Genomic DNA, 22860 nt, shown 5'->3' with positions numbered 1-22860 from the left:
CAAGCCAAATATTTCTGGTCATGTTCTAAAATCCTCCCTCGCCAAAGTTTTTCAACCACGAAACGTGGCTGGCGGCAGTCCTTACTTGCATGGCTGCAAGGAACAAACACACTTGTAAACATTCAGCAGAGAACCTGGCACGTTCTCAGTGTCCAGTACGTATTGTCTGGTTGCCCTTTCTCATCTTCATCCGCGCCCCTCCCCCATCTGTCCATTGTCTGTTGTTGTCTGATCACCCTTTGGGCTGGTGTTGCGCTAGACTTTAGGGATCCGGGACGTGAACAGCCGTGGTCTCTGACGATGTGAGGGATGGAGATGGAGGAGATGGTATTATTTCCCCTGCTATAGTTTTGTTTTTTCATTAAGCCCTGCAAATAACACCTGTCTCGAGCCACAAAGCAGCAGGTCGAATTAAATTCGTCACATATAAAAGATGGCGTTTTCTTTTCCTAAAAGGAAAAGGCTGAGGAAATAAAATGGAAGTGTGATTAGAGATTCATGTGTTGTGCGGCTTGTTTTGTGCTCCTGTGTATGTCGTCTAGAATCTAATATTAGCTCTCAGGCACGCACCATCCAGCTTAAGGGATTTTTTTCCATCTCCCAGGCAACTAGAAGCTTTTGGTTTGCCTTTGTGAAGGTCTGTGCCGCTTGGGGAGCTGTCTTAAAGTTCTGTGCACTTCTACCAAGTGACAGTGTGAACCTCATGCTGGAGAGTGATATGCGCCCTGGGCTTGGAAAGGGGTCTTTATCTCCATTCTTTTTAGTTTGAGCTTATTCCTCCAGTGGATCTCAAACGCTTTGCAGAGGCAAGCCTTCAGTCTAGATGTGGAAGGTCAGACAGCAGAAAGGGAAGGATAACAAATGGCCAAAAGTACGCTGCAATGGGATTTGGTTGTTGGCCACCAGATTCTTTGTTCCAGTCCTCTGGTAGAGGATCTCAAGTGTGCCTCCTGCGTATAAACTGTAGTGTTATTATTTCTGGGTGAGTCCAAAAGAGTTGTTCTAACTGGGAACCATGTTTTCTGCTTGGCAGAATGAATGGAGCCATCCCTTTCTTGCTGCCCTGTTTTTAGCTCACTCTCTTGTGCTTTTCCTCAACAGTTCGAAAAGGTTACCGGATCCAAGCTGACAAAGAGAGAGACTCCATGAAGGTCCTGTACTATGTCGAGAAGGAGCTGGCTCAGTTTGATCCGGCCAGAAGAATGAGAGGCAGATGTGAGCATCTGTTAGTTTTATGTGACCTGTGCTTCATTCAGGATTTGGTAACTAAAGAGGATATGGGGGTCACCAGATTTGAAGCTCTGAGCCAGTACTCTCGTGACACCACCACAGAAAGTGCCTCTGAGTACTCAGAAGGGAACAGGACTGCTGGCGGGAAAGATGGGACGATAACGTGTGGTTCATGTTGTGTCTGCCAGTGGGGCGGTCCGTGTTGATTGCTGTGGTTTTGTGATCCTGGGTTTAAAATGTTTCATTAGAACAGTCCCCTGACAAACCCCCTTTAAGTAATACTCAAAATAGTCGCTTAAGATATGGGATGGCTCAGTCAGTAAAGTCATTGCTTGAGCAAGTGTGAGCACCCATGCTCAGATCCCCATCACCCATGTAGAAGCTGGGCTAACATCACCTCTACAGCCCCAGCCCTGGGCTGACAGAGACAAGCCCATCCCTGGAGCTCAATGGGCACCCATTCTAGCCAGTCAGTGAACTCCAGGTTCACTAAAAGACCCTTTCTCAAAAACTAAGATGGAGCACATCGAGGCAGCTACTATGACAACCTCTTGCATTTACATAGATGAGCAACCTCACACACGTATCTGAGCAGACACACATACACACCCAAGATGTGACTATTCAGGGTGGGCTGTCCCCAGCGTGAGGGGCCCCAGGATGGCAAAACCACATGCTGACTTGCCACATGTAGGCTGCAATGAAAGTGAAAGGAATCTAGGAAAAAGAGGCGTGCGGTCCTCTGAAGATGCCCAATCACAGAGATTGTGGAGTGAGCACAGAAGCCGTGCCTCTTGTCAAAGAACGTTTTAATTACTAAGTCTGTTGGTGGCAGGGCCCCAGCCCTTAACTTATCCACAGCCCTGGAGACTGCAGCTGACACTGCTGATTCTTTAGAATGGACTCCAAATTACCGTCTATCATGGGAGGCAGAGCAGGGCAGGTCTGACTTGGATGGGCTAATTATCAAGAGGATGCTGGCAAGCCTGGCAGTGAGGTCACTAGGCACTTTCTTTGAACCCTCTTCTTGGAATCAACAACAGACTTGATGGAGCTGTTGGGAAAACAGTCCCAGACTAGAGGAACCTTATTCAGATTAAGGACAACATATTCCACCCAGTTTACAATTCTAAATTCATCCTGTCTGTGTTGCAGCCATTGCTGCATCCTCCCACCAAACTGACTATAAAAAGACCATCTCCAGATTGGAATGTCAGGAATGCAGATGTCAGTGCACTTGACAAGCTCGTTGTAACAGCATTGTTTTGGGTCTCTGTAAGGAGACAGAGATCCTAGATCAAGGAGAAGCTGGGGCAAGCTAATCTTCCAATATCATGGCTTAGAGGAAAAGCTAATAACTAGGATTAAAAGCAAAGAATGGGCTTGAGTGTGTGTGATGTCTCTGGACTTGACTACCTGGATCCAAATGGTCTTCAAAAACTGGGTGGTGTCAACGTAATGGAATCTCAGAGTTGAAAGGGATCTAGAGCTGGTCCGGTGTCAACCTGTGCAGTGTTCAAATGAGGTATCAGAGGGCTTGGAGTGTAGTAACGGAATTAGAAGAACTTAGGTGGTTCCCAAACTTGTGACTTATATACAAAACCTTTTGAGCTAAGCCAAGATTGGCCTCCTAGCCATGGCACATGTTGAGACTATGGTGGCTGATTGTTGAGACCTTAACGTCATTACTGACTCCACATCCTTCATAGAGGAAGAAATAATCCAGGAAGGGAAAACAACCACTGCCAGGACTAGAACCCAGATCACCCAGCACCTCCAGGTTAGCAGTGCAACAGCGGTGTGAAATGGCCCAGGACTAGAGTTCACTCTAGAGGTCAGTTCCATCCTGAAAAGCGAGAAAGCCCCAGAGCAGATCATGGCATGGTCAGTCTGGAAAATCTCATTAAAAAAAATAGATACCTTGTTTTCTGTAAGAATTGGGGGTTTGAGGTCCAGGTTCATGATTCTGTAGGCCGCTGGGATTCTCCTTTGTGTTGCCCTTATGGTAGCTACTCCTGAATGTTTACATTCTTGGAACATCTACAGTCAGAGACCGTAAACAGTATCTCCTGGACACAGGCCTTTCTACTTCTGGTGTGCCCCTGTCCTAAAATGACATTATTAGATGTCTGTCAAAGGGTACATCAATGTTCATATTCGCCTTGGCAGAAATTTTCATGTGGTAGATAACCTGAACAGCTTGTTACTGTGAGCGGTCAAGTGGTGATAGTGCTGATGGTTTGAGGGCATGAAAATGTCGAATATTCTCTGAAACTTAGAGACAGTTCTGAGCCAACAATATTGTTTTTGCATTAGTCGAGTGTGTTTTAAAGTTGGTTGTTTGGGTTTTTTTTTTTTTTTTTTGGTATGCTTACTAGGAAATTGGAATTCATGGGAATTATGAGGGAATGTTCTAGATTTTAATCAATAGTCTATGAGATGTTTTCTTTTAAAATAGGCATGAGGGCTGGAGAGATGGCTCAGAGGGTAAGAGTGCTTGCTGTGCGGGCATGAAGACCTCAGTTTGGATCCAGACATCTATGTCAAAATCTGGGCATGATTGCAGTTTCCAGTAACCCCAGCTCTGTAAGGAGGCAGAGACAAGAAGATCATTGCTGGCCACCAGCCTAGCTCCAGATTTAGTGTGAGAATAGGTGAACACAAAAAGTCCTCTGACTTCCAGATGCATACACATAGGCAAGCGCCAGACACAGACACACACACACACAAATTAAATTGACAGTCTATCTCTTTAAGAGGTAGATAAGTTTAAATTTTTATTATAATTCAAAAACCAAATGATCGCATGAGTAACTTGCCATTCCTGTGTGTTCTTGGTTAAGACAAGCCTAGGAGGTACTGCTGTTGTCCAAAGTTCCTCTGTTCCTCCCAGTATCACTGGGGCTGCAAAGGAAACCTGAGGTACATATTTCTGCATTCCCACATCTAATCTTGGCTTACCTTTCTCTCGGCAGCAAGGACTTTAAACTAGTAAATGTTGTTTTTAATAATATTTTTGAAGTCTCGATGAAAAGGTTTAAAAAACAAGTAGATCCAGTTACATTGCAAATAGGTTCACTAGATTTGTTTTTTAAATAAAGTGAAATTCAGTACATTTCTAAGTTCTAGAAATAATCAAATTTTCTGGGTTGTTTTATTTTTTTCCAACCTAGATCATAATTCTGGTCCTAGTTCCTAAATGCCTGTGCACAAAGCTAATTAGAAAATGAGAAAGCTGTGAGTAGGCACCTTTGTAGCTTTTTAGTCTGGAGCCAGAGTTCAAACTCCAGGCCAGTGGACATAAAGGCGAAATTCATTCTTTTTATCCCCAAACTTTTAGCCTGGCCACTCATGACCTCATAAACCTGGAGTACCTTGGTAGGAAGGGGAAGAGACCTTAGAAGTAGATCTGGTGCTACTTGGGTGGGGTATTACAGGCTCCTACATGAGCCTGGTCGAAAAGGTAAGTGTACTGAAGCCAGGGGTATACACACTCTTGACCTTGACACTGTGCTCTTTGGGGAGCGGAATGGTGGGAGGAGGGCAGAATGGTGGCCATACTAAAGCCCCTCTCTTGGGACTGGGCCAGCAGTAGAGAAGATGCTATTACTGATGGGTTTTTTTTTTTCCCCCTCTTTGTCTCTTTTGGCCCAACATGGCTGGGATCGTCAAAGTTCATTATATAGGACGGAGAAAAACATTTGAACAAGGGTGGTGTCATAGGAGGCCAGCTGCAGGCAGCCTGAGTTCTGGGAAGCTGGCCTTAGGTGGAACAAAGGCCATTGTCTCCCTATTCCAAGAACATCATGTAGGTGGGCTCCCCCTCTGTAAACAAGTTGGGATTGAGCTGGAGCCAAGTCCGGCTGAGCTAGGAACACGAGTCCCACCATTGCAGACTGCAGCACACACTGGCCAGGTCCAAGGCCCTCGGGCAGGAGTTTCCGGGGCATTCCACCTCAGCCCTTGACAGCATTCCTTTCCTAATGTGTAGAAAACTCTGTGATGCCTGCTTCTGTCCCTGCAGATAACAACACCATCTCAGAACTCAGCTCCCTGCACGACGAGGACAACAACTTCCGCCAGTCCTACCACCAGATGCGGAGCAAGCCATTCCCTCTGTCTGGGGACTTGGAGAGCAACCCTGACTATTGGCCGGGTGTCATGGGAGGCAACAGTGGCACCAATCGGGGGCCAGCCCTGGAGTATAACAAAGAGGACCGAGAGAGCTTCAGGCACAGGTGATGGCTGTCGGTGGGCAAGGGCCACCATGTGTCTTTTCTAGATTCTTCTACCACGTCTCTTTCTATGGGCTGTGGGATAGCTCTTTCTCACAGATATTACACCCACCCTCGTGAGATCGTGTGTGAGAAGCGTTCATTTAAGACTTTTTGAAATGTGTGTCTTAGGCCCCTTAATGAACCCGGACATTGCTTTCCTCGTGTTTTGTCCTATAACCACCTGTCATCTCCATTGTCTGGGTTACTCGCCAGACATCACATTAGCATCCTTGTAATTAATCCTCTTACTTCTAAAAGGCAGCTACTGTTATTGTCCATTTTTTAAGGCAAGACAACAGAACGTTCCAGACGCTAAGGAATTTGCCCACGGTGATAGCAATTTAACAGTTTGGGAGACACCTTCCTCCCTGACTGGCACCTTCACCCATTCTCTGCCCTTCAAGGACAGTAGGCCCCCACCTTTGTTTTACTTATTACAGAGGTCTCTTTGGCCTCCTGACTTAATAGGTAACTTGGTCCTTGGCTCTGAGGGAGAGACAGTCCTCTCTATGTCATCAAATATTCCAGTCTCCAGGGACCAGAGTTGCTGTGGCTGTGAGGGTGGGTGGAATGTGTGGCTGTCACCCAAGGGTCTCATCAAGATCAGAAGGTGATCTGTTTCAGCACTACCCAGATTGCAAGATATTTCCAGATACGCAACTCCATCCTGGTCTGTCATACAAAAGCATGAAAGGGCGACGGTTGCCCTTGCCGTACATACGGCATGCAAGGTGCCAAGGTGACTCATCCTCCCGGGTGGATGGCAGAGGCTGGGCCTCTGGAACGCGGGGGTGTCCTGCAAGGTTTCCCTCACAGATGCAGTAACCAGTGACCATCTGCCTGCAGCCAACCGCGCTCCAAATCCGAGATGTTGTCCCGGAAGAACTTTGCCACGGGCGTGCCGGCGGTGTCGATGGACGAACTGGCGGCCTTCGCAGACTCCTACGGCCAGCGGTCGCGACGCGCCAACGGTAACAGCCACGAAGCTCGAACCGGGACCCGCTTCGAGCGCTCCGAGTCACGGGCCCATGGCCCCTTCTACCAGGACGGCTCGCTGGACGAGTACTATGGGCGCGGGCGCACTCGCGAGCCTCCGGGAGATGGGGAGCGCGGCTGGCCTTACAGCCCCGCGCGTCGCCGGCCACCCGAGGATGCTCCTCTGCCACGCCTGGTGAGCCGGACCCCGGGCACCGCACCCAAGTACGACCATTCGTACCTGAGCAGCGTGCTGGAGCGCCAGGGGCGATCCGAGAGCACCAGCCGGGGTGGCAGCCTGGAGACGCCGTCCAAGCTGGGTGCGCAGCTCGGCCCGCGCAGCGCCTCCTACTACGCCTGGTCGCCGCCTGCCACTTACAAGGCCGGGGCCAGCGAGGGCGAAGATGAGGACGATGCTGCGGACGATGACGCGCTGCCTCCCTACAGCGAGCTGGAGCTGACCCGGGCCCCGTCCTACCGTGGCCGCGACCTGCCCTTCCACAGCAACTCGGAAAAGAGGAGGAAAAAGGAGCCCGCCAAGAAAACCGTGAGGGTGCACCCTGAATCCTCCGGAGCTGGGTGGGGGTTGTGGGGATGCAGATCCCCTGGCGGGAAATAAGGGGTTAGGGTCACCAAGTCATCTACTTCACTTTACTCTTTTCAGGGTCAGGTGGAGGAAGTAAGGGTGTGACCCTCAAGAGACAACAACAGCAACAACACACACACACACACACACATATATATATTAAAGTAGATAATGTGTAGGTTATTGTAGGAAAGGCCTTCAAAATCGTCTCCGCTGGCCTTTACCTGGGTTTTCGTGGTCTGCGTGCAAAATATTCTATGCATGCTTATGTGATCATTCTTCTCTCTCAAAGAGCACACAACCCAGAGACACCAACCAAGGACAACTTCCTTACTTCTGATTATGACCGAGTGTATGCCGGGTACAGCACCTTGCATATGTGAAGGAAGCCTTTGCCTCCGCTCAGTTCTCCTGTAAATGGGCTTATATAGACTTTACTGCTTCTTCTCTGAACGCAAGAGCAGTTTGCACTTCCTTCAGCCTCTGAAAGTGAGCTGTGCACTTCAGAAACATTGGGGAACAGTCACAGGTCTGCAGAGGGGCACCAAAGTACTTCTGGTCCCCACCTCCCCAACACCCCCTCCCACACACACATACAGTGTGCTTTGGATATCACTCTCCATGCCGAGAATTTCTGTTTATCAGGTAGCCTGCCCACTCGGCATTTTGTTTTCCCCTTTCTAAGCTGGGCTGCCTGTCTACCTTCCTGACTTTTTCCTTTTTGCTGGAGTGCAAACATAGGGCCTTGCCCATGCCAGACAAGCACTCATTCTACCCCTGAGCTACATACACCTCAGGTCTGAGTGGTTGTTTTGTTTTGTTTTGTTTTGAGCATGCAATATGGAGAAAAAGACCATGGACAGGAAAAATGTGTTTGGTATTATTATTAACTTCCCCCATGCAACTGAGTGTCTTTTGTTGTTCTTGAACTAGGGAAATGCCATGACCAAGGTACTGTGAGCGAGGAGGAAACTTTGAGGTGACTCGGGTTAATGGCGCACCACCCACACTTAGTATTGTAGAGTTCCAACCATCATTACTCTTCAGACAATGGAAAGTTATCCTTTGACCATGGAACTGAGTTCCATCCGATGTATACTGACTTTATTTTCTGGGCTTTGGGATAATCATCACACATCTAACAAAGTCCTGAGTCAAGGTGCACCTGGCTTTGTGCAGGTTCTCAACTCTCCCAGTTAGCCGTCAGTTGTGTCTGCTGCTCTGTGGGTCTGGGGTTTAACGTGGGACTCTTTCTGCTTTTCTCTAGAGTGACTTTCCAACCAGAATGTCCCTTGTGGTCTGATGGTCTCAAGACGCATCTCCGGATCCCTAGAAATCAGATGCAGACTCCTGGGGCGAGGCACAGATCTGAGAGCCAGCAAGCCTAGGACCTTCTCTGACCAACAACCACCCTGGAAGATTTGCTGATCTCTGCTTTAGCAAGGGATAGGAGGCATCCTTTAAGGGGGCTGCTTTCAAATCCTAGTGCCCATCTAGCTCGAAAAACTCACCGAGAAAGCAATGATGTGTGAGAACATACCACATAATAACCCACAGGGTTTATCTTGCCCCGCTCCACCCCACCCTGCTCCCTTAGCAGCATCAAGACTCTATGTCCAGTTCTGAAACAGGTAGCTTTGGACTGTGACCTCTAGACACTACTATGCTTGCGGTATGTTTTTCTACAAGTGCTGTTCTGTGCTTAGAGGCAGAAAGTTTTATTGCTACCGTTAGAAGACCTTCTGCTCACAAGAGAGAGACCTTCTACTCTCAAGGTAAAATGTACCTTTTATCCCCATCACTTCCAGTCACTGGTCAATGAGTCTTGTTATGCTAAAATCAGAAGGCCTTTGGTGAGCTTAGTGGCCGTGACCTCCTGGGCAATCACAGAAATGACTCCAATTTGCTGCTCTGACTCACAATTCTTAAGTGGCCAGGACAAACAGAGGATAGCATTTTGCAACGCTTTCTAAGTGGTCTTTCTTTTTCCATTCAGGGGACATAAGCTGCTTTTCATCTTTCTGTTGTACACAGCGGCACCCAAACCTTGAACTCCTAAGGTCTCTCTCCCTCTCCTCTTCTCTCCTCTCCAGCATTTTTCAGGGGCTGGTGTGTCTGAGGGTGTTCCACTCCGCTCTGCAGTGTGAATAGCTTGTCATCGGGTGCCTTTGACAGATGTTTAAAATACGTGAAAGAGAAGGAGAAAAAGAGAAAGCAATGATACAAGCTGAAAAATGGAAAAGGATTTAAGAGGAAAATAACGTATAGTCTCATTATATCTTGAATGTGCGCTGCTTTCCCCACAAACACACTCTGGTTTTTTGATTTTCTTTTTGTTTTATTGGATTTGCACTTCATTTACAGATGATTTCTGCCATCCTGATCCTGCCACTGCAGGGCACCAGGGATGTGGTGTCCACATCTTTTGGCCTCACTGGCCTGCCACTGTAGATGCTTTGGCAAGAGAGACACCACTTTCTCAGCAAGAAGCATTTCCTCTTCCTACCCTTGCAAAAAGTGATTGGATTGGTCTTGCCTAACTCCCAAACTGAGAAGGCTCTGGACTTTGTAATATGTGTAAACTGCCAAAGTAGCCACAAATGCTTCCTTCTTCGAGTTCCTGTGCATGGAGTTTGTCCTCTCTCGCTGCTCATGGACCCAAGCAAATGTACCAGAACCATCTATCCTACATGGTGAGAGAAGAGCCTGGCCACTGTTGTCGTTGTGTGTGACAGTAGTTTTATCAACTCAGCAGACACAGAAGAGCATCTAGTCACGACCAACAAAAGAACTGCCTAGCTGAGCCAAGCCCAAACTGGGGGAGTTCCCAGTTGAAAAAAGAAGTTTGTGTTCCTTTATTGTCAAGGCTAAACCTCTCTCTTGTCAGAATGCTTGGCCCTGAATCAGTTACTCACCCAACCTTAGGTGGCCTACAGCCTTCACTTTCTTTGACAGACTTCGCAGTTTGCATGTTTGTGGTGAGTCACGTGATTGGGTGACATGACTGGAGGAAGATGGTACTTGCTATCCCATAACCCAGCGGTCGTCTATTCTCTACTTCCTGATCTATGTATAGCCTCTGAAGAAGGTTGGTCAGATCTTCCTCAAAACTTTTCCAGGACCGCCTGACGGGAATTCCAGAGTCTGTTCTTCTAACATCCATTGTTTCTCATAACATTTCCAAAAAAAAAAAGGTCCCATGTATGTGATGGGTGAGGGTTGGAGGGATAAGCTAATATCACTGCCTGGAGGAGTATTGGCCTGCCAAAGGATGTCATGGTTACTTTGGCCTGAGCTAGGTGGAACAGGAAGATACTTCAGCCCAGTGCTGGCACTTCCAAGGGCTGGAAGACAAAAGCCATAACCCTGGTGCTGAGTTTTAGGCTTGATAATGTCCCTGGCCTCAGAAAGCCTAGGTCTGGTCTGTCTGTTTGGGCTCTAAATCAATATGACAAAAACATCATTTCCTAATCACCAGCTTTTGAGTTCAACCTGCTCAGGCACTTTTGAAAAATATTGGCTAGCTGCAGTAGCTATTGCTATACTGAGCACTGTGTCAGGTTGCTGAGCACCAAAGAGCCCCATAGCACAGGCTTCAGAGACCAAACATATTGCTTTGGAAAGCCAGGGGCATGTATGAGCTTGGCGAGAGCTGAGGGGAGCAATAGTAAAAACTGTTAAAATTGGAAATATAAGGTTCCAAGGCAACAAGACTATAGGCCGGCAATTTAAAAAAAAATCAATGTAAAGACAATAACAGGATTTTTGAAATAACTGGGGGAAAGGGGGGCAACAGATTGCTCTTTGTAGGGCTGCGTAAATATGGGCTTCCAGACCTTCAGTAGTGGGGGAAAGCAGTTGTTCCTGGGTATGTGGATAGGAGATAACGCTGAGCGGACAAGGCAAAGCTGGCTGTCCTCGGTGTCCTTGACTTTTCTTTATATGGCCCTTTGTTTCTTCTCCACATAGTATGTCCTGCACAGGAAGTGCCTCTACATATTAGTTCCTTTCCTGTTTGTCTAGGGCATAAGGTAAGTCTGGTATAAGATGTGATCTCCATCCACTTGAGTCCCTACAATTTAATAAGGATGCTCAGACATGCCCAAGAAAGGAAAAGGATATTTTATGTATATGATAGAAAATAGTGCTATGGATAAATTATAATAAACCCAGAGATTTAAATTTTTTTAAACTTAAATGGGAATATTTTGATATTTAAGTGTTGTGTTTGTCCATCCATCCCATTTTTTTGGGACATGCTCAGTGATCTGCAAAGCCAGGCTGTGAAACTGAGCTGTAAAGAGATAAAGGAAAAAGGAGAGGGCTGAGTGGCAGGGCACCTGGAGGGCTGGTCCTGGCGCTTCTGTCTTTGTCTCTGAGTCACAGCTGAGTCAGGGACAGGCTGGAGGAGGAAGTATGGAAGCAGGTGGCGGGAGGTGTCCCGTGGTGCTCAGAGTTCTTCTCTAGGTTGTGTAGAAGACTCATTAGGAGACTGAGGACAGTAATCAGTTCTTCCACCCAAGCAAGCCCAGAGGGGAGCTCAGCATCTGGTCCTCTGAGTATTTGTATCTCTAGCTTGGGGTGCAGGATTTGTGCAAAGGCAAGAAGTCTCACACAGTCTGGGTGTCTCTCCTCGCTTCTTATGATCCCCACTCCGCACTTGGTGTCAGGCTGGGCACACCAGGGTGAGCGGGGGCTGGCACTACCTATAGCAATCTGGCTAGAGCTTAAACAGTCTTCAAGAGGAACGAAGCGACCGATGCTGCTATAGTTCATTCACTCCCCACCCCTCTTTAAATAGACAGATAAACTCATTCTCCCAAACGACGTCACAAACCTATCCGATCTTTAGATTCCAGTCTTCAGACCTTTCCTATTGGGTCTGTGTTTCCCAAATCTGCCTGGCCATAAGAATTACCTGAATTAGCAGAGGACTTGAGTTTGGTTCCCAGTACCCTCATGGTGGCTCACAATTCTCTGTAGCCCCAACTCCAGGGGCCTCAGTGATCTCGTAGAACATCCCGGAGCACTATACTCACATGGTGCACTTACATGTAGGCAAAATACTTACAACATACAAATAAATGCATTCTTAAAAAGGAGGCTGAAGGGGTGGCTCTGTGGTTAAGAGTACTGGCTACCCTTCTAGAGGGTCCACATTCACTTCCTAGCCCATGGTGCCTCCCAGCTCAAGTTCTAGGGGATCCAATACCCTCTTCTGGCCTCTGCAGGAACTGCACACAGTGGTGCACAGACACATGCAGGCAAAATACAGACATAAAAAAGATATAAAGCATCTAAAGACTACTCGGTAATTATTTGTGTGCAGGACTGGGAATGTGACTCAGTTGGGAGTACTTGCTGAGTATGCGCAAAGCCCTGGATTCAATATTCAACACCGTACAACTAAGAGTAGTGCCAAATGCCTGTAAGCCCAACATTTCAGAGGTGGATACAGAAGGTTAGAAATTCAAGGTCATCGTTGGCTAGTTAGTGGGTTCAAGGCCAGCCTGGGCTACATGATACTCTGTCTTAAAGGGTCAAACAATAACAAGTCAAAACACAAGGATTACTTGACCGCCACTGTCAAAACAAAAAACAAACAAAAAATAACAACAACAACAACAAAAAAAAACTGGGCTGTGCCTTGGAGAACGGATGGGTGGTTCTGGAGTAAAGACTTGTACTCTGAACACTTTCTGAAAGCTATGTAGTAGATACCTTTGGGTAGTGCTACACTGAATCGTACCTCTGGTGCACCCACCTCTGGTGCACCCCTGACTGCTGACCATCCACATTGTTTGGGCTGGGGATTATTTTATTCAAATATCGATGTGAGGTCCCTCTGACTCCCTTGGGGTTGGCACTGATGAGGCACCGAGCAGTCTGACTGTGACACTGGAGACGGGCATACTACAGTCCAGCTGAAAGGAAGCGTTTCAAGGGGGAGAGATGGAAGCCCTCCCCAGGAGCCTGCTTGATATGTTCCAACTCCCAGAATAGTGATCTGTTGTGACAGCCTCAGATCAGACAACAGGAATTACAGGTAATTTTCTTATTCCCTTGATGCCATCCTGAATAAAACTTAGATTGTGAACAGAAAGAAAGAAAGCCATCAGGGAAAATGGCAAATGTAAATCATTTTTAAAGGGTACAAAATAACAGGCTTGCTAATAACATAACTTTCATGTTAGGACCAAAAGCGAGTGGAGGGAAAGAATAAAATATACAACGTTAGCACTTCCAAAAATCAGTTTTAATTGCTGCCAGAATCTTGTGGGAGTTTAGAAGTGATGTGTAAAGTTTAGAAATCATCTATGGGAAATCTAAGGTCCTAGAAGCTAGATAGTGCTTAGTTTTCCCTGTCAGGACCCTACCTCCTAGTCACGTGGAATGATCACTGAAGCTCAAAGGTCCCTGTAACATCAGAGCTGAGAGGGAGGAGTTGAGTTGCTTCAAGCAGCAGCCTCAGGTTAGCATCATTGGGGTGATAAGGTCAGTTTCTAATGCTATGTCCATTACCTCTGTGATACATTGCTGTTTACAGACCAATTCTGCAAGCATTCTCTCATCTGTTCTTCACAGCAAGCCCTGTGATAAAGGCGGGGTAGGTGTTCTCCCATCCTGCAGAATGTGGAGCTCCCAAGGTACTCGCCTATTGCAGAAAGGCCTTCTGACTCTCGGGTTTCTTGCCAATCCCCGCAGTACTCACAGGCCCAGACTTCAGCTTGTTCTTTGCACAGATGTGTAGTGAGGAGAGTCCTGGACTCTGTGGTGAGGAGGCGCCACGAAGACAGGTGTTTGTCACTTCATCTCTCCACATGTCATTCCTAGAAGTCGGCCCCGAGAGGGAGGTGTTTCTGCTGGAGAAGAATTTCATTCTAGACACCATGCTGTGATGGGGGAAGGCTTGAATAAATGTGCTGCAACTTTCTGCATTCTTCTCCAAGAGGAATTTCTAAGCCTAACTACAGGTTCATCCAAGGCACGGGATTCCAGGGCTGTGGGCAGGAGCCATCATCTTCACTATATTTTGAGATTTTTAAAGGTCGAGCTGAGGATCTGGGTCTAGAAAAGACAAAGAAGGCGAGGAGGAAGTTGTAGCGGTTGAGGTAGAAGTCTAGTTAGAGGTTTTGGTGGGGCTGACTGATGGGGTTAAATGTGGTCTGACTTTTATCTAGAAGACTGAGAAAGATGCCCATAGCTTTTCTCTTGCCACATTTATTAACAAAGGTGTTAGACACGACTCTATGAGGAATCTCTTTGTGAAAACAAAGAATGTGACATTCAAACAGCGGGATGGAGGGAAGACGCCTACTTCACGAGAGTCACCTGCCCAGTTGTTTTTGTGCCTTGTCTGTGACATCAGAACAGAAATGTTTGTGTCACTGTTGCCCATGATTTTCCCCTATGTCAGACATACAAAGTATATTCGATTGTAATGTTTTAAAATAAATAAAGCATTTTCATCTACTTGTGCTCTGCTCAATTGACTACACAACTAGATTCCGGTTCGTTACGGTCTTGCAGTAAGTGTTCTCTCCAAGAGAAAGTCCTACAGAGTGACAATGTGTGGGAATGGAATCATGAAGCCAAGTGCTTGGTACTGATGACATCCTCATGCTCACACTGCAGGACACACTGTCCAGAGAATGGTCTCAGTACTATATTGTAGAGGCAGACACAGACATCAACTGTGGGCTCTAACAGATTTCAGTGAGCTACGGGGCCAGGTAAATTCTGCTGCCACTCACTGCTGTAGTATTTCAGGATGCAAGGCAGAGAGGTAGTTGGACAATGATGGTATCTGGCTCCTTTTCAAGGAGAAAGTCAGCATTTGCCTGATCAAACTTACATTTGGAGAAGGGAAGAGGGAAGCCATTGGTGGGAGGGCAGTTTAGTTTCTGATGAGATTTGAGAAATTTCGCAGCACCCTACTTAAGGGGAGGCAGTTAAGAACCTTAGTGAGCAAGAACAGTGGTAAGGACCTTGGGGAGCTATTAACCCTTGGATGGCCAGGCCCTGTCAAGGGATTCCAGAAAACCTGCCCTAGCTTAAAACATTTGGGCTTAACTCTCTTCTTCTAGTAATTCTGTTAAATATTTCCATGTAGGCTTAATTTAAAATTAGATTCTAAAGCAGTTAGGCTCTCACGCCTCTTCTGGACTTCCTGCTATTTGATTAATGTTTTAACTCCATTTTTCCAGCCTTTAAAATATTTTTTTTTAATTTCTCAAGTATGTTAAGAATCACCCCCCTCCTCCTTCTCCCCTATAACATCTTTTTTCTGACTGCATTTTAGATTCTTTGTGAACTGTTTTCCTTCCTGAAGGAAGTTTTCTTTTGTGCTGGTCCCTTGGTAGGATATGCTGTTGGTCTTTGTTGATCTCAATCAAAGAGCCTTGTTGTCCCTGAAGGAGAGGCTCAGTCATAAAATGCTTTCTTGTCCAGACTGAAGTGGTTCTTCCACCTCCTCCCGGCTCCCCCTGTGACTTCTGAGAGACAGCCACCAGCCCGGTCTTCCTCCTTTGTTATTCTTCTGGCTGCCTTTTTCAAAACTTCCTCATTTATTCATCGTGTCTTTCACAACATGCCTCCCCATTCCGCCCATCTCCCTCCTCACCCCAAGTAAAGTAAGATTTCAGGGAAAAAGGGGAGGGGGAGAAAGGGGAAATCTCGCCATGGAAGTTGCCATGTGGCACAGTGAGGCCCGCAGTAAACCCCTTTAGCCGTACATCTTTACGTGCAGGTGTTCATTGCAAAGAATATTTAGTCTGGTTCGAGACCCCTGTGCTCTGCTGCTCTTCTATGCTGGGCCCTCACTGGAACCCTTCTTGCATAGCCTGCTTCTCGCCACTTTTAAACTTTCCCCTCTGTCTCTAGTGTTCTTAGGTTCCAATGCACACATCACTGTGGGTTTCTTCTTATTTATTCCAGCTGGGACTCATGCTTCCTCAGTCCGTGGGTTGGCTTTTCGTCAAATATGGAAATCTTTAAGCGATTAACACATCAAATATTTCATCTTTAAACTCTCTTTTGACAAATCCAATTAAACATTAACATCTTCTTGTTCTACTCTGTATTTCTTAATATAGTTCTGTGTTTTCTCTCTCTTTGTCTTCTGCTCTCTATTCTGGGCAATTTCCTCATGTTTGTCTTTCTTCTCACTAATTTTCTCATCAGCCGATCCCAGCTCTGATTCTAATAGGTTTTTCCGTTCTGGCTGTTCCTCTGAGCTCTTTTTACAAGTCTATGTGGTCATTTGACACTGTCACCCCTTATTTGTATGTGCAGTTTCACTTTATTTCTTTGTAATTAAATTTTATAGAACCCATATTGCAATACCTACAATGTTCGTAGCTTTGATTATGGAGATCGCTAATTAGCTGTTTCCCATGATTTCCTGAGTTTTTGTGTGATTTTTGCATTTTAATTGTGAACATGTGTGATGGAATATGGTGATTTGTTAGTGTTTGTCAAGAAGGACCTTTCCTGCTTTTTAACATACCCTGCTGCCCCAAATCTATCTATACACAGCAGTTAGAAAGCTTATGACTAGGGGGCAACTAAGTAAAGACATGCTAGGCAGAAAAAATTAAAATATGTATATTTCTAATGAGATATAACAGGATAGTAAGGAGCCTTGATTTTACGTGTGGTTCAGAACTGGATTTTTATAAGAGAATGGCTGTTTAAATAGCAGACATAAGATTATTTTAGGGGTTAAATGTAAACAGATCATTAATTGTGAGGACTACTAAAGAAATTATTGATCTAAATTTCATTAAAGAAGCAAGGAAAGACTAGACCTATAGTATGAGATAGAAAAGGGAGAAGTGTCTATTTTCCTTTACTTCTGCTAAATCCAATCTAAGTTTTTATATACTTTTGTTTTGTTTTTGTTTTGCTTTGTTTTTGAGACATGGTTTTTCTGTAGTTTTGGAGCCCATCTTGGAACTCACTCTGTAGACCAGGCTGGCCTGTCTCTGCTTCCCAAATGCTGGGATTAAAGGCATGTGCCACCACCGCCCAGCTATCTACTTTTGATTCAAACAAATAAGTAGGCCGATTTCAGATTCTTCTGGCAGAGACATTTCTCTTGGCAGAGACATCCTAATTCTTATCATACCATGTATGTGAAAGTTCCGTTCTCTGCTCAATGGGTTTTAAGCATGTTCCCAGTGCCTTTCAGGTGGCCTGAGATGACTCTCCCAACATGGCAGGAGAAGACATGGCAAGGCCAGCCAAGGGATGTTAAGTTAGCCTGACACGCCATCTAGTGGCACGCATCCACGGAACTCCCAACTTTCTTAACTTTCCAGGAGTCGACATGCTGGACAGAGGCAGGAGTGCATGGTGCTGCTTAAGAGAGGTGTTCTTTAAAGGCGGTGCTTGGAGCATCCTTAGATGAAGAGCTACAAGTCCCCAGTGGCTACTGGGTGAGGAAGAATTTGTCTCCTCCTGGGACTGACTCCCACATAGGATGTCTAATCACAGTGTTTAGTTTTCCTTGCATGGTACCCTGAAGAGTCTACCTTAAAACAATATGGAAAATTCTAAACTCAAAAACCACCCAGAGAAGCTTATTACCTCCACACGAATATCTCCCAGGACACATAAAATGATCTGCCAAAAGCTAATTTACCTATCCTCCTTAAAATTATATTTAAAAAATTGAAAACTTTATACATGAGCACTGAACATATATCACTCCTTCTCCTTCCTCCCCATCATATCTCCCTCCCAAATTCATGATCTCTAATCACTATTGTTATATACTCGCATCCACACGCATGCACACATGTACATAAACCTACTGAGTCTATTAGCATTGCTCATATGCACACGTGTCTAGGTGCCACTATTGTGATAGCACGTCTTACAGGCAGATTTTCATTTATAGATTTCAGGGTTTGTGGATGGGTTGGTTTTTACCTCTCTCCTCTAGTAGTATCTTCCAGTACCATGAATGTTAGTCTGCAGGGATCAAGGATCTGGATAAGCACCAGCTTGACCTTTTCTCCGTGTTCAATATAGGTGTTAACTTCAACAATAGGACCTTACCATACCTGTTTGTGGAGAGCAACTAACAGCCTTGGAAACAGCCTGGGTTGTTTGGGGGTTCCATGGGGCCCCTCCGGTCATCAACTTTATTAGATGTAACCCATTCCTAGTACTGGAAGCTCCTTTAGTTGATGAGAGAGATCCAGCTGGGGGTCCATCTCCCCTATTTGGTGTTTCCATTTAGATTTATTTTATATATGTGTATATATTTAAGAAATTTCTACTGTATTAGGTTTCCATATGGCTCTTTGAATAGCCCTTAGTTTTAGCTGTTTCTCCCTCTATTCCCTCCCTACTCCCTTCTTTCCTCTCTTCCCCATTTAATTCTCTCATTCCAGTCTCGTGTGTATGTGTGTGTGTGTGTGTAAGTGAAGCGCAATTAATAAAACTCAGAGAGAGAAGTTGGAGTTCAACTTGAAGATATGAAAAGCAAAGCAGCCAGTTGCTGACTCTCTTACCCCGACCTCAGTCCAAAAATGGCGATCCTGCCTCCAGGAATCTCAGAATGAGAATGTGGTAGAAAATCCTTCTGTTTTATAATCCTCACTAGGGCTGGGATTAAAGACATTCACTGCCCAATTTCTATGGTAAACTAGTGTGGCTACTGGGATTAAAGGTGTGTGCTACCATTACCTGGTCTGTAAGGCTGACCAGTGGGGCTGTTTAACTCTCAGATCTTCAGACAGTCTTTATTAAAATACAATTGAAATGCCACCTCACATGTGTGTGCGTGTGTGTTGATTTGAATAAGAATGGCCCCCAAAGGTACATATGTTTTTATGATGAGTCATTAGGGAGAAAGTGGCACTACTTGGAAGGAATTAGAAGGTGTGGCCTTATTGGGCTGGTGTGATCTTGTTGGGGGAAGTGTCCTACTGGGGTTTCAAGGACCCAAACCAGGCTTAATGCCTCTTGCTTCCTGCTACCTCTGGCTCCAGATGTAGAATTCTCACCTCCTTCTCCTGCATCACATCTGCCTGTGTGCTGCCATGCTTCCCGCTAGGCTGATAATAGACTAAACCTCTGAAACTATAAGCAATCCTTAATTAAATGTTTGCCTTTATAAGTATTACTGTGGTCACGGTGCTGCACTGATTCCTGTATGGCTGTGTAAGTTTTCACTCCCACCAGTAACGGATGAGTGTACCCCTTACTCTGCATCCTTACCAGCATGAAATGTTATATTGGTCTTGGCCGTTCTACTGGTGTAAGGTAAAATCTCAAAGTAGTTTTGATTTGCACTTCTTTGATGACTAAGGATGTTGAGCATTAAGTGTTCCTCAGCCATTTATGTTTTGTCTTTTTAGAACTCTGTTTAGATCTGCACCCCATTTTTAACTGGGCTGTTTTCTTGATCTTCACTTTTTTTTTTTAGATCTTTACATATTTTAGGTATCACCTCTCTATCCTCTGTGTAATTGGTAGAAATCTTTTCCCATTCTGTAGGCTGCCACTTTGTCCAAATGATGGTGTCCCTTGCCTTGCAGAAGCTTCCCAGTTTCATGAGGTCCCATTTATCAATTGTTGATCTTAATGGCTGTGCTATTGATGTTCTGTTTAGAAAGTCTGCCTATCCTGACACTGCTCAGGTCACCAAGATCCTGAGACTAGAGAGGCCAGGGACCTAGGGGAAAAACCAAAGTCTACTTTTCTGCTAAAGAAACAGCAATAAAACAACACAGGCATTTTGCTGTGCTCATAGATCAGTCCCCTGTTCAGTCATCATCAGAGAAGCTTCCTCCTGCAGCAGATGGGAGCACATAGAGAGACCCACGACTGGACAATATGCAGAGAGTGAGAAACTTTGGAGTATTATGTCCAAATCATAGGAACCCCCAAGAGACCACCACAGAGACCAAATTCAAGATGTAAAAGCAAAGAGCCTTTAAGTTCTAACTTGAACTCTCTGGGTATACAATGCCTTGACATGATCAGAAAGCCTCCAGCTCAGTTAGGGTGTTTTTTTTTTATCATAGCAGAGGTTGGGGTGAGGGATTTCTAAGGTTTGGGATTCCTGATTGTCTGAGATTTGTCTAGGGGTGTCTTGGTGAAAGGGTGTGTGTGTGTGTGTGCGGGGCTAAGGAACATCAGGTGATCCTGTCTACAATGACTGGAACATCAAGCATCTCATTTGGAACTTTAGGGACTTTTCCCTTGGGTGGGCCATTCATGGGTGGTGCCTGGGCGGTCTCAGTTTGTGGTCTTTCCTAGAACCAGGAATCGGAAACTCAGGCAGTCCTCTATTGAGCTTGTCATGGCTGGGCCCTTCTGAACATTCTGTTGTAAATGGGATGTCCCCATCAAATCCCCTCAGGGCTCAGGCAACTAAATATTGTAAAAGCCAGTGATGAAGGCAGACACCAAGGAAACAAGGCCCTTGCGACACACCAGGTCTGATGATACACAGGGCCTGCACAGGTCTAAGCCAGATGGGGCTCTCAGTGCTGAGAGGGAAGTGGACAGAAGAACCCATCTCTAACCCAAAAGCTAAGTCCAACTGGTAACCACTCCCCTCAAGGGAAGAATTAATTTTCTCCAGTGGAGTCTCACTGAGTAGACAACTCAAACTGAAGGGAAGGCCCCGCGCCCAGCAGTAACTGGCCAGTGAAAAACAAAGTCACTGTACTTTGGGGAGGCTTTTGTTTTGTCTGGGCAATTTATTTTTAAACTTTGCAGGTCTTTACTGTTTGTATCTATCCTTTTCTGACCACATGAGTCTTTAGTCTGCTAAGCAATATAGCTAGAATTAAAGCTGCATCTTGGCAGCTGGCTCCACCCTATTCTTTAACGTTTTGAGAGTCTAACTTCATGGCAGAGGTACTGGTGGGAGCCACAATCATTGTTACAACTCTGTGGAGTTTCTAGGTTGATACCACCAAGAAGCATACTGTGACAGAGTCTCTTAAAAGAGCTGCGAGGTTTTTCCTGCTAATGCTGAATCAGGAAGCTTCTCTTAAAGGAGCCACGCCTCTGCTCCCAGCCAGCAAGTAGAGCCTACCACAGTAAAGATGGTTACCAAGAAGCTGTGCTTGACTCTGCTCTTATCTGTCTAGAATACTTTTTATTTTAAAAGCTTTCTTAGGCTTTGTGTGGAAATTCTTGCCAAATGTTTGTGTGCCATTTGTAAACAGAGACTGCACTTTCATTTCCTGGCCACCCAGACCTGAATAATAACACAGAAACTATGATAATTACAGCACTGCTTGACCAATGGCTCAGGCTTATTTCTCTCATGTCTTAAATTAACCCATATCTATTAGTCTATGCATTGCCACATGGCCTTGGCATTACCTCATTTTCTACATATTTTGCTTCCTCAGTGAATGGCTGGCATCTCCTTGACTCCACATACTCTCTTTATTTATCTCTGCTTGGATTTCCAACCTGGCTTTACTCTGCTAAGCCATTGGCCAAAACAAATTTATTCATCAACCAATAAAAGCAGCACATATACAGAAGAACTTCCCACATCAGGAAGCGGCTTATTAGAAAGATCCTGGAGTGACCTGAGGAACGGAAGGTCTGTAGGAGCTGGGTATCATCTCACTGTGGACATCATAATCGCCTGTGTCTATTGCCTCTGCAACCATGCTTTCTTCCAGGGAGCAGCCTTTCTATACAAGACAGGAGCATGGTCACTAGCAGTCCAAGAGGAACCTGTTGTCAATGTATTTAACCAGACAGAAGAAGAACTTTACTCAAAAGGACAGTCCTAGACTGTGATCTAGCCATATTAAGTCACGTTCTGATCATGGTGATGAGAAAGAACTTTGGGAGACAGTGTCCTCTGGGAGAGGTCTCTTGATCATTAGGGATGTTTCCTTTAAGGGAATTGTGGGTGCTTAGCATTTCTTCGTTTGCTGGATCATGATGCTTTTGCACAGTTATGGGTTCCTATCATAATGTGCTGGTCTTTGAAGAAACATGGCCAATCATTCCAAAAGTATGAGCCTAATAAACGTTTGCTCTTTATAAGTTCATAGTTACCAGTATTTTCATTATAGTGATGGTGATCTAACTAACACAGCGGAATACAAACACTTGTCTGAAAGGGGTTAAGGATACCAATAAAAACGAGAAAGCACATGCATCACAGTTGTCCACTCTGCTTCTATCTTCTCCTGTGGTCATAAAAGCATAAAAAAGCAGCCTGCCTGCTCCTTTTTGCTGACAGACTTCTCAGACAGAAAGAACAGCCACACCCAAGGCTCCAGGGACACTGTTTTGCTGCAACTCAGTGACAAATCCCACCAAAGCCTTCCACACATCCACCCACCTTCCTTGTTTCACTCAGTTTATTCTGAACTTAGAAATCCAATCGCATCACCACCTTAGTTAGAAGAGACTTTTAATCCCGTCTCTTGATTGCTCTGGTATCATCATTTCTCCTCTCCTACCCCAGGCTTCATCTCCTGTGTATTTGTTTTCTACTTTGTTTCCAGAGACTTAGGTGGCTTTGGTCAAATACTGAGTGTTGGACAAGGTGCCTTCTGCCTTCCCAAGTCCTGCAGAACAGAGGAAGTCTTTGTTTTTCTGTTTCTATGGACTGTTTTTGCCCTAGCCCGGGTCCTCTAGTTCATCTGTTGGAACACTAATCCTGGATGTCATGGTTATTGTCTTTGGATATGTAGACCTTGGAGAGGTGTTCTTGTCCGCTTCTGTTGTGATAAAGCTCTCAGACCAAAAGCAACTTAGGGAAAGGAACAGGTTCATTTTGCTTACACTTCC

At 45.5% G+C, this 22860-nt stretch overlaps 1 protein-coding gene across 7 annotated transcripts in view; it reads left to right on the top strand.

Moving 5' to 3' along the window:
- The window catches only part of Ildr2 (immunoglobulin like domain containing receptor 2), a 61917-nt gene extending 47300 nt beyond the window's left edge, over positions 1–14617 (top strand). For 5 of the 7 annotated variants that reach the window (XM_057769443.1, XM_057769445.1, XM_057769449.1 and 2 more), the window contains 4 exons: positions 1102–1215; positions 5255–5468; positions 6354–7029; positions 8336–14616. In XM_057769443.1, coding sequence (XP_057625426.1) covers positions 1102–1215; positions 5255–5468; positions 6354–7029; positions 8336–8371 — 1040 coding nt within the window. In that variant the 3' untranslated portion in view covers positions 8372–14616. Of the gene's footprint in view, positions 1–1101; positions 1216–5254; positions 5469–6353; positions 7030–8335 lie in introns of all 7 variants that reach the window. The other 2 variants (XM_057769444.1, XM_057769442.1) reach the window with 1 other exon arrangement.
- Positions 14618–22860: the final 8243 nt, after the last annotated feature.

Source organism: Chionomys nivalis, chromosome 5 (genome assembly GCF_950005125.1).
Source record: "Chionomys nivalis chromosome 5, mChiNiv1.1, whole genome shotgun sequence".
NCBI lineage: Eukaryota > Metazoa > Chordata > Mammalia > Rodentia > Cricetidae > Chionomys > Chionomys nivalis.
Note: the sequence above shows the minus strand (reverse complement) of the source record. Positions and strands in the feature narration are given on the sequence as shown.